The sequence below is a fragment of the Ursus arctos genome, unplaced genomic scaffold, assembly GCF_023065955.2.
Source record: "Ursus arctos isolate Adak ecotype North America unplaced genomic scaffold, UrsArc2.0 scaffold_1, whole genome shotgun sequence".
Classification (NCBI taxonomy): domain Eukaryota; kingdom Metazoa; phylum Chordata; class Mammalia; order Carnivora; family Ursidae; genus Ursus; species Ursus arctos.
The window spans coordinates 103,218,394-103,230,423 of NW_026622763.1; the positions used below are offsets into that span (position 1 = coordinate 103,218,394).

Consider the following 12,030-nt stretch of genomic DNA (forward strand, 5'->3'; position numbering starts at 1 on the left):
CATCTGGGCCCTGCCATCTTGCCTGCCCGAAGGGGGTGGCATCAGTGTCCTTCAGCGTGTGGTTGTGGGATGTGTGTGCTCGGCAGGGCCCTGGCACATGGCAAACTTCCAAGCGACTGCACAAAACCAGGGGAACACGTTGGAAATTATTCATGACTTTGTTTTTGTCTCTTTGAGAACATGACCTTCTCCCTAGTTGGCCCAGGATCTCCATCTGCCTGGGAGGAGGGAAAGCGATGAGACTCCTGCAGGGAACTAGAGGGAATTCTCGGTTTCCAACGGGCGTCATAGGATTAGGCAGCAAGAAGTTGGGCTTGAGAAGCAGGACACTGTCCTGAGATGGCTTTATGGATTCTTTATTCCCTTACCTCGCGTCTTTTCCACCATCACCTTCCTCACGGTTGTCCGAAGGAAGACAGGGCTGCGCAGGCCGTCTGGCGACAAGATGCCAGACTCTCACCGTTATTCACATCTATGTGAGTCAATGAAAAGAGCTGAGCAGCCTCAGTCCCCAGGGGCTGGCTGCCCTTCCAGAAGCCTGGAGGAGGACAGAGCGAAGCTGGCCCCCAAAGAGCTCCCGCTCCCCATGTTCTTCAGACAAGCCTATGCTTGAGAAATGACTGGTCTGAAAGTAGCCTTAACGTACCAGGTAGGAAAAAACATTCAGTATCTCTTGTTAATTGCAGGACGGCACAAAGCAATCCCAAGAATTTGGAAGCATCAAGGAAGCTTTTCGATAAATCCTTGGCGTGCATTCAGTGGTGGAGCCCGCAAACGTCCATTGATTTACATTTTTAAAAGGGAAGAGTGTTGTTTTAGAATTCTCTGGATTCCTGTCTCTTAGAAACGCTGTTGTGCTTCCAGGGGTGAGCACGGGATTAGACACGGTGACTGGAAGTATAAAAGTCTGCAAATTACCCTTCCTTTGGGGGCTGTTGAGTTCTGCAGTTTGCTTTGCTCTCCAATGCTGCTTATTTGCTGCTTGTGGAAATGGAAACAGACACAGGATTTGTTCCAGATCTGAGCACCCGGAGTCGAGGGGCAAAGACACCCATAAGGCTTCTCATTGTGTTCCTCGCTTTTGTTCCTGAGAGGATGACATGTGGTGTTGTGCGTTCAACAGATAAAGAGACGATTGCTATCAAATATTTGAGGCATTTCCTCCCACTCTCGAAATTTGAAATTTAATTTCTTTCCCTTCCAAAATAATATTTGACATATTTTAAAAAGCCAAAAAGCGCCGCGAGGCTGAGAGTGGAAAATAACAGTCTGTGCCTAACGAAGAATGGAGACAAACCCTCGGAAGTCTTTTGCCTGTTTGTTCTGCTTTTTTACGTTCATATTTCTAAATAATAGGCTTATGCTGCTATTTGTGGATGGTTTGATTCCTGTGACTTCCTACTGTGGAAGATGAGGGTTCCTTTTTTTAATGCCCCATCCCCACCCCCACCTCCACGCGGGAAACACTTCCCAGAGCTGCTGCCAAACTCCCAGCCGTCACGTTCAGTGCTCATGGGATCATGACCATATCTATTTTTCACAGCAACGTGGCATATCCTTTTGTCGTTGCCACTGTTGCTCTATGTCAAGTATTCGGGAGTCTACCTTCAGGGTGGGCTTCTGAGGTGAGGCGGGGTCATGCGACAGATCTGGCCAACAAGCCGCAGAGCATTTCATTACTGATGTGAAATTCTCCAGGGCTCTCTTTGCATCTGGCATAGCTAATCACCCACGTTCCAGAAGATGGTTGCTCCATCAGTCCGGGTCCTTTTGTGACTGTGATGACGAGAGTCCCTTTTTCAACTGGCAGTGAGTGTGTAGCATTAGGCAAAGATAAGATTCGATTGTTGAAGCTACTGTGGTTTGGGGGATGATGTTGGTTACCACACTGTAACCAAAGTTTTCCTAAGTGAATCCTTTTCTGAGCAAATGTTTATTTTTCCTGGAAATAGCAATGTGTCATTTAAAAACGTTTGCTTAATTTTCTCTGTACTAATCAGAAATGCAACTCCAAAGTCTACACGAAGGGTCTGAATCCCAGTATTCTTTATCTTTATTTAATTCTTTATTACTATTATCTTTTCTCTATTCAAGGGTGGCCTTCTAGCCTCCTGCATAATTGTCTTCCTGGAGATTCTCGTCACCTGTCTACTGTGGAGCATAAATCTCTTGGTAACTTATTTTTGGCCAATGAGATGTAAGCAGCAATGTTGTGTGTGACCTTTGGAAAGTGTCCTGAAGGAGAAGAGGCTCATCTTTCTCTTTCCTTCTTCAAGCTACATGGAAGAGAATGTGATGGCTGGAGCTCTGGCTGCCATTTTGGACCATAATGATAGGATATCCTGAAGAAGTCCAGGTCCCTGATAATTGTGGAATCTCCAAAAAAGCTTTGGGCTGCCTATCATCACACCTTTTTTTTTTTTTTTAATATGAAATATAAACTTAACTGTCCCTTAATCTGGTTTTGAATTTCTGGTCAGATGAAGTTGAAGCTGATTCAAACTGAACCTTCCTTGTGCTTAGCTAATTCCTTTGTTTTGGTGAAGCACATCCTCTTATCTGTCATGGTTTGGTTAAGAAATAGAAGTGACTGTACACCCTAGATACGAGGGGTTTTATACAAAAAAAGTTGTTAAATCATTACTTCACAACTTTTATCAAAATTCATTCCAAATGAATTAAATAATTAAAATGTAAAACAGGAAATTATAACATATAGGTAAACAATTATGACTTTAACCTGAAGACTTTCTAAAGATGACACTAGTAGAAACCAAAAACAAGTTGAGTAGGATATAAAACAAACAAAAAAAAACTTTCATAGGACACATCCCACCAAAACAAAATAAGTGAAAATTTATAGGAAGCCATAATTAAAATATTACAATAATTTCCAGGACATGGAAATGCTGTGGTCCTGGAAATGTTGTGACCATAGGTAATCAAGGTACATCTTGACAGTGGCGTTCAGGGGTTGAGAAACCATGTTCTTACACGAAATTGCAAGATAGAGGCAAAATTTGTCATTTACGGACCAGATGAACATTTGGCTTACATTTGCTCTAAACTTCATGATTTTTCTGAAGTGTAATATTACTAGAGAGATGAAGAATGAAAGAAACAATCTCAAGAGAAAGGATAAAGATGATAGTCTGTGATATGGATGTCCACTCGTCTTTTCCCAAACTTTTCCCAATTGCTCGTTAAGCTTCCTGTGATAAATACAAATGTCCAGGGGCTATGTAAAAAAAAAAAAAAAATCTATGCAAGCTTCTTCACTTACTGCCACATCACTTTTAATAGTTCACCTAAGTACTTTTTATTGGAAGAGCAGAAAGCTGCTGGAATTAATGCTGTATGCCTTTCTGCAGATAGGCAAAACAAAACGAAACAAAACACCAACATCATTATGGCCTGGATTTCAACATATGGCTTATATATACTATTCGGGGTTTATTTAGCAGCCGTGATGCAGTTTTAGATCATCGCTTCTGAGCACCAACCCGCACGTGCTCTGCCCGCCCCGTGCGTTGTATATTTCAGCCACGGGGATCCAGCCCTGCAACGATCTATCCCGCCCCAGCCAGCGACAGACCAAATCAACAGCCCTGCGCTGGCCACATTAGTTTATTGTTGTCTCCTTAATCTCCTCTATTCTTTTGCAATTACTTTTATTGGTATTGCTCATGTAACGAGGCCTTGGAGTTCGGAGACAGATGGTACCGCTAGTAGGAGAATTACAAATCTCTGAGCGTACGGCCTTGTGTACCTTTGGCACCCCAGAAATTCGTGCAGGCTCCAAACGGGAAGACCCGGATTAAGGTTCAGAGAGACCGTGTGTGCTCCTGTCTGGGATGTGGTGTCGAACAAACGAGACAGGGCACGCTCCCTGCCTCGCGGAGACCGTGGTCTCCTAGAGGTGAAGGACAATAACAAGCAAGCAAGCGAGACCACCAGGCATTGTGATGAGTGGTGGGAAGGGGGGAAGCGGAGATGATGCGGGGGGTGCTCAGGAAAGTTCTCTGAGGAGGTGCTAGTTAAGCCGATGCCCGCATGATGGGAAGGAGCTGACGTGGGGGAGCAAGAGGAATGTCATCACTGTTTGTGAGAAGGGATCAGGGAAAGGCTGTGGGATGGAACTTGTTTTGTGTCCCCGAGGAACTGCAAGGACAACTGTATGACTGGAGCCTAGAGAGGGAAGGCGGGTGGCCCCAGATAAGGCCAGAAGCTACTGGACCCAGAAGTGTTGCATGGGGTAAATGGACATTCGGACCCTGAGATCATCCAGGGATTTTGAATAACCTTTGTGACAACGTGATGATGAGGAAGGCCTGTAGAAAGAATATCTTTGGGATCAGAGCAGTAAATATCCCTGATCCGGCCAGGCTGTGAAGTCATCAGAAGCATGACTTTGACCCTTTGTGCAGAGGGCAGGCAAAACAGAGACAATATTTTGATTCACCGAGTTGCTGCACATGGTAGCATTAATTTCATACTTGATCCCACACTTCGGGCAGGGCACAGCGGTGCTGGTGAGTCGACCCATGGTCTCCTCCTCGTCCTTCCTGCGGGTAACAACGGCTGGACTGCCTCTGACCAACATCCTGCCCCACACCATGTCCCTGGTCAATGGCCGCAGTCCCCTCCCCAGAGCTCTCCTTCCTGCTCTGTCTCCCTGGCCTTGGTCCCCTCCTCCCCTGTGGGTGCTTCCGCTTCTGTCAACGCCCAGTTCAGACACACACCCACCTGGGAGTGAGGTCAGGAGGGGTGCATCCTTTGGATGCTTCCCTTGCTGGCGCTCATAGTTGCCTGTGTAAGAGGCTGAGCTAGATCATTCGTTCATGTAAGCTGTTCTCTGGACCCGTCGCCTTATACATAACAGATGCGAGAAAGTATGTATTGAATTCCATTTCAGCTAGCAGTTACCATTTATTGAGCAATTAATTGGTCAAGGGCTCTGCCAAGTGTTAGTGATTTAATTCTTATGTGATGGCCAATTTTATGACTCAGCTTGGCTGTGGTGCCCAGATACTAGGTCCAACATTTTCCTGGCTGTTTCTCCAAAGATATTCTCAAATGAGATTAACTTTTTTAATCAACTGACTTTGAGTAAAACAGATAGTCTCTATAACGTGAGTGGGCCTCATCCAATCAGTTGAAGGCATCAATAGACAGAAACTGACCTCCCCTGAGCAGGAAGGAGTTGTGCCAGCAGACTGCCTTTGCATTGTGCTGCAGCCCTCTTTGGGTCTCCTGCCTGCCGGCCCACCTTGCAGATTCTAGATGTGCCATCTTCCACCAGGTGTAAGCCCATTCCTTAACACAACTCTCTCTCTGTCTCTGTCTCCCTCTCTCTGTCTCTCTAAACACCCTGTTGTTTCTGTTTCTCTGGAGAACTCCGATTAATAACACCCTTTATATGTTACTATTTATGCCCATTTTACAGATGAGGAAGTTGAGGCATTAAGCACCGTGCCCAAGGGCAGACACTTGATGAGTGTGGAGCCAAGATGCCAGGCTAGGTCTTTCTGAGCCACAGCACAATACAGCTTCTCCTGAATGAACTCGAAGGATGAGAACACAGCCACCTGCTTGTAACACACACGGTTTACTATAAAGTATCTCCCCTTTTTCATATTCCCCAGCTACGCTGGGCTCTTACAGCACGTGAGAATCATCAACATGCCAATGCCTTACCATCCAGGTGAAGGACAAAAACGTCCACTAGCAGAGAAGACTGGTCGACAGGAAGCTACGCACACGGCACGTGTACTTGGGTGACCTAGTTAGGTCCTCTCCTTTACGGTCAGGATTTCCAGAAACATCTTGAAATAACCACATAGTTTCTATACACAGTCAACTACAAGATCTTTAGGAACACAGGAGAGAACTGAACAGACAAATCTAAAATTCACGGTTTTGCTGAAAATAAGATTACATCTCCCCTCCCTTCTAAAAAATGCCATTAAAATGAAGAGAAACAAGCGGTACATGTGGATGTAATTAAAATAGAGAAAAACAAACAGCGCACACAGAGTCCCGAGCCTCTTGCTGTCTTGCGCCCTGGGCTAGAGTCCCATCCTGAGGTCAGAACTTCAAAAGTAGCCTCAAACTGGAACTTTTCCATAGGAAGAGCCAGCAGTGGATACTGACCCCAGGATCAATTGTTTGTTTAAGCGGCAGACTGCCCCGGTCAGAGAGAGCAAGCCAGGCCCCAGTTGATAAAGAGCTGCCTTCAGCTGGACTGGTCACCCCCAAACGCATAGGAACGATCTCGCAGCCTCTGAACTAAAATGACTCTTCCCAGAACGGAGAAGATGGTGATGACGGTACTGACCGTGTTCGTGCTGGGAGTGAATTATCTGCCTTGCGCAGGTAAGGGACTCGGAGACACGGGCCCCCTGCCCCTGAGGCTGTGACGCCGTGCTGGCCCCTGTGCCTTGTCTCACTGTGTCCCCGTGTGCTTTTGGCTCCAGGTTTCCCGGTGTACGACTATGACTCGTCCTCCTTGAGGGAAGCCCTCCGTGCGTCTGTGGCAAAAGTGAATTCCCAGTCCCTGAGCCCGTATCTGTTCCGGGCATTCAGAAGCTCCTTAAAAAGGGTAAGTACGTATTCCATCCTCCTGATGCCTCTTTAAATCTACTGCTTTCTGTTATTGATTGATTGATTGTCTCTTGGGCACGCTTTAAACATTTTTCCGTTTTAAAGAGATAGTAGCTAATCCTCTCTTTCGTACTGTTTCTGGACAGAGAAAGAATTTAATAACAGTTACTGTCCTAAGACCCTCCAAGCCACTTTGGACGCAGGGTTCTCCTGGAGCGTCTTCCCCCTGGCCTGGCTTCTCTCTTCCAGATGTTGCCCTGCGTGCGTCCTGCTTCCGTAGCCAAGGCCCCCATGTTTCCTCTTGAGATGTTTTAGTAAGAGCTGCTCGTTTATTAGAAACGAGGCTTTTTGGATTTCAGCAGTCCTGCTCTTCATACTCAGAGGCAAAAAATTCCGGCTTTTAAGTCCCCAAATCCCACCTTCCTTTGTCGATTTGGTAATGGTCTGTTTCCTGTTAGCTTGGGGAAATGGGGAAAATGTGAATTTTCTTGGCTTCCAATGACTTGGTCTGTGATTGGCGAAGAAAGAAATGCAGAAATCTGCTTCAAAGGAAATGAGGAGCCTGGGCAGGGAGTCACCCCCCCAACCCCCACCCCCCACCCCCGTCTGCAGGGGATTTCGGGGCTTGCTTACGGTCCAGGTGTGGTAGGAACAGAAATTTCTCCAGGCTAGTGGGTGCTAAGATAGGACGTGGGAGAGGTTCTGTAAAGTCACAGGTCCTACCAATGACAGCTCTGTGCAGCCAGGCCACGGGGGCCGGAGCAGAGACGCCTATGTAGGGACGGAAGGCCACCGCTTTCTCTCTGCTGCCACTGGCCTCTCCCCTCCGGCCCAGGCACCACCTTAGCTCCCACTGAGCTTGCTCCCTTTCCTGCTGTGAAGAGTGCCAGGCTCACGGCTTCCTAGCTCTCATCTCCAGAAACACAGCACACTCATCTCGACCCTTGTTCAGAAACTGGCTCACTTTCTCATTTCCAGATTCCTGGGAAATTAATTAACTTGTCTCATTTGTCTTTTCCTTTTCTTTTTAAAGATGTATTTATTTGAGAGGGAGAGCGAGCAGGGGGAAGAGCAAAAGGAAGGGAGAGAGAGAATCCTCAAGCAGACTTCCCTCTGAGCTTAGAGCCCGCTGCAGGGCTCCATCTCACGACCCTGGGATCATGACCCGAGCCTAAACCAAGAGTCAGATGCTCAACTGACTGAGTCACCCAGGGTGGCTTTTCTAATTGGGCCACAGGTCATGGAGATCATGGGCTGTGTTTTAGCTAGGGGCCCAGCCTAGGAGCAGGCTGTCACGGCCAGAGTGGGGTTCTTGGCCCTGATGTCGTGGTTTGGGAGCCCTGGGAGATATGTCAGCTGCCAAGGGTGAATTCCTTCTGGTAGGATCAGAATAAAGAACCCGCTTTTTGCACACTGGCTGTATCGGCTTCCATCTTTTGCATTTAATGAAATCCACTTGTGGTGTGAGGGGATCAGAGTCCTCTCGCTGGGCTCTCAGATGAACGCTTTAAATGCACCTGTAAGGTAGCTGATACTCACTGAGGAAGAAAGGTAGTGGTTAATTAAGTGAACAAGAGCGTGAGAACAGGTCCTGAGGGACCCCGTGGAAATGTGGCCTGTGGAGATGGGCCCGCAGGAGGCATCGCCCCCCAGGGCACTTTCTGGCACGGGCACCGTCTTGTATCAGACACCTGAGCCCGGACACGCGTGTGCCTGCCAGACAACATGGTTACGTATGCGTGCGTGTGATCCTTGGTGAGTTCACTCACGGGAGACGCCTCTCCGCCTCTGTATGCTGCTCTTCTTTCTGGAAATCTGCCTGTTCTAGCTTCTCATCAGCCTTTTCTAATGACTAAGCGTGTGAAACAATAAATATAGCAAAGATTTACAAATTTTCATCTCACAGCTTCACTTCCAGGAATATGTCCGAAGGAAATAAGTGGTTCAGTCATGTGCAGGAGTTTCGGGGTGCTGGTCAGTGGACTTAGGGTGGAGAGCCGGGCTCTGCTCCTTTATTCCTGGGTTTGCTTCCTGAACCCAGTGGCCCTGGACCCTGTTACACGTCAGCATCCCTGGGAGCTGGAGCTCCCGACGCCCAGGAGAGATGGTTGACTCATAAGGTCTCGGTCTGCAGGGGTGGGGGCCATGTTCTTCGATGTTCTTCTGGTTGCTCTCACGTGCAGTCAGGGTTAAGAACCACTGGGTTTTACCAATGGACCTGGATCAAGTACTCTTGCAATTGATTTTAAATGACTTATCTCTTGGGCTCCAAGTTTAAGACAGGAAAGGACAAGACAATGTGACTTCGTCAGTGTTGGTTTCCTTGCTCTGACGTGGACACTGGGCTCCCTCAGATTCTTTCCTCAGGGGCACAGGGAAAAGGAAAGGTGGAGGACATGAGCCTTGTGCCGGGATGAGGAAGAGAAGAGGACAGAACTCAGGTTCTACTGGGGAGAGAAGAAGGGAGAGGGGAGGGATGGAGGAAGGGGAGGAAAGACAGGAGGACGGGGTGCACGAGTACACAAACAAATAAGTTCGTTCCAGAGAGTGGGGAGGCCTGTGGAGAGAACCAAACAGGTAGGGGTGTGGCTGGGCTGGGCTGGGGCTCAGGCAGCTGTCAGATGGGGAGGCTGCCATGTTTGAGCTACGGCTCCATCAGTGACATGACTTCCGGCCGCGGGGGAGACCACGGTGAGGGGGACCTGAAGGACCAAAGACCTTGAGAAAGAGTCGGGCTAGGGCCAAAGGAGGTCAGAGAAGTGGGTCTGAGTTGGGACATGAGGTGGCCCTGCCCAGGGCATGACTTTGAGGAGTTTGAGGTCTGTTTTAAGGACCATGGAACATATACAGAAGTGCAGGCAGATCGCTGCACTTGGAAAAGGTCTCTCTAGCTGGGGGAGGAGTGGGGTGCTAGGGAGGGCCCTGAGACAGTGACTGCCGGAAGCAGGCAGTGACGGAGGGCAGCTGAGCGGGGCCTGGGCGCAGGGAGGGTGGGGGTGGCTGGGTTCCGGGACAGCCCGAGGCGAAGCCGCGGAAGGTTTGGGATCCTTTGTACGTGTGTGTCCATCGCTGTCCATTTTTTACGTTCATCTTTGCTTTGTTTTGCTTTTGGGCTTTCTAAATTATTCTCGGCCAGCCTGCCTGCTCTTCACTTTTTGTCCAATCATAGTTGGAAAAACCTCAGTGATCACTGTTGTTTGTCAGGCTTCTCCAGAGCAGAAGCAATAGACTGCGTGTGTATGTGTGTGTGTGTGTGTGTGTGTGTGTGTGTGTGAGAAAGAGAGAGAGACAGATGTTGGGGGAGAGGGAGAAGGAGAATGAGTGAGAGAGATTTATCATAGTGAAGAATTGGCTTGGGGCGCCTGGGTGGCGCAGTCGTTAAGTGTCTGCCTTCGGCTCAGGGCGTGATCCCAGTGCTCTGGGATCGAGTCCCATATCAGGCTCCTCTGCTATGAGCCTGCTTCTTCCTCTCCCACTCCCCCTGCTTGTGTTCCCTCTCTCGGTGGCTGTCTCTCTCTGTCAAATAAATAAATAAAATCTTTAAAAAAAAAATAAAGAAAAAAAAATAAAGAATTGGCTTACACTATATGGAGGTTTGCTCAATTCAAAATCTGTAGGGTGGGCTGACAGGTTGGAGGCCCAGGAAAGAGCTGATGTTGCAGTTCACATCTGAAGGCAGTCTACTGGCAGAGTCCTTTCCCGCTCAGGAAAAAGTCTATTCTATCCACGCCTTCAACTGATTGCATGAGGCCCACCCACATTATGGCGGATGTCTGCTTTACTCAAATCCACTAATTTAAATGTTAGTTCCATCTAAAAAACACCTTCATTGAAATATCCAGAGTGTTTGACCAAATATCTCAGCACCATGGCCCAGTCAAGTCGACACATAAAATTAACCACTATAATCACCAAAAGGAATTGTTATGGGTTTTTTATTGCTCATATATTTTTATTAATTTTTTGAATAAAAAAACAAAATATGCTCATTATAAAAAGTTAGAAAATATAACAAGAAAGAAAAAGCCAAAACTACTATCTATTATCCATTCCTCTGAGATACCCACTATGAGCGTGTGGGGGAAGGTCTTTTTGGATCCTTTTCATATATTGGTATAAAACATATTTTTTAAAAGAAAAACAGGAGCATAGTGTAACATCAATTGTAAAGTCCCACAGTTTACTTCAGCAACAATGCTGGATTTGGGATTTTCTCTAGTTGATTCCTTATCGTCAAGCATTCAGGTTGCCCCACCTTTTTCAAACAACAGAGTAGAGATTTGCGTGGGAAGTGAGTTTGGATGAAAAAGCAAAACCATTAGGCTTTTCTCCTTATTCTGAACAGAGTGCTTCAAGATGCAAAGAAAGGTTGCAAACTCATCTCATAGTTCAATAAAATTATCTGTACTCAAAAAAAATCCCACATTTTCATCTTTGTAACTAAGCCTTTGTGTTGCCAGTTTGTTTTCATTGGATTGCTTTAACGGAAATTGCTAGAGCTCGATCAGGGTGGAGAGCCCCAGCAACACGCCCCAGCAGAAGAGGGCTTTATTTTTTTTATGAGACTCGGATTTATTATCCAATATTTTAAAATTATGAATAAATGTGGTAATAAATACTGCTGAGGCTGAATTTCTAGTCTTACTTGTTTCCAGAAAACTCTACTTCTATGAGCACTCTTCACCCACTGTCAGAAGGAGATGCAAAGCCCACCACCCCATCGCAGGCTTGGAGTTTGTCACTTATTCCCAAACACAGTGTTCTACCTGTGCCCGTCCTTCCCAACGTGTGAGTGATCTGTGCTCTCACAGAGGGTTCTCCCTACCTTACCCTCACCAGGAAGCTGCTGACTCGGCTTTGTCACAAGGTGGGCTCGAGGACTGAAAGAGACGAGAGTTTTGGAGCCTGGGGGTGTGGTCGGGTACTGGGCCATGGCAGCCTCCCTGCCGCCATCTTGTTCCTGCCCCAGTGTGGTCTCTTTGCAGCAGCCATGGTGATTCACATCTTAGCTCTTAAGTCCTTCTGAGAACTTCCCATTGCAATGAGAATGAAATCTAAACACCGTCCCGTCGGTGACAGGACCATAAATTCCGTGACACACCCCATCTCTCACACATCATGGCGTACCGTTCTCCTCTTGTTCATTTTGCTCCAGCCACAATAGTTGGACTTATTCTGCCCCAGGACATTGGCCCTGCTTTTTCCACACAATGGGCTCTTTCCCATTCCATTCTATGAGCCTTAGCGGAAAATATTTCTTCTTTGGGAGGATTTCTCTGGCACCTTCTCTGCAGTAGCTACTTCCTCCCCCTGACCCCCATTATAGTGTTGTTTGTTCCCTCATAACACCATAACCTTCTAGAACGACCTTGCTTCGTTTTCTTTAAGGTGTTTACTGTGTGGCTGTAATCTAAGCTGGAGCCTAAG

General features: G+C 47.3%; 1 protein-coding gene across 5 annotated transcripts in view; it reads left to right on the top strand.

Moving 5' to 3' along the window:
* The first annotated feature begins 285 nt into the window (after window positions 1-285).
* SPP2 (secreted phosphoprotein 2) overlaps window positions 286-12,030 on the top strand; it is a 28,240-nt gene continuing 16,495 nt past the window's right edge. For 2 of the 5 annotated variants that reach the window (XM_057305757.1, XM_057305745.1), the window contains exons 1-2: window positions 5,452-6,375; window positions 6,477-6,601. In XM_057305757.1, the coding sequence (XP_057161740.1) occupies window positions 6,294-6,375; window positions 6,477-6,601 (207 nt within the window). In that variant the 5' untranslated portion in view covers window positions 5,452-6,293. Of the gene's footprint in view, window positions 650-5,446; window positions 6,376-6,476; window positions 6,602-12,030 lie in introns of those variants that run through there. The other 3 variants (XM_026491639.4, XM_057305753.1, XM_026491641.4) reach the window with 3 other exon arrangements.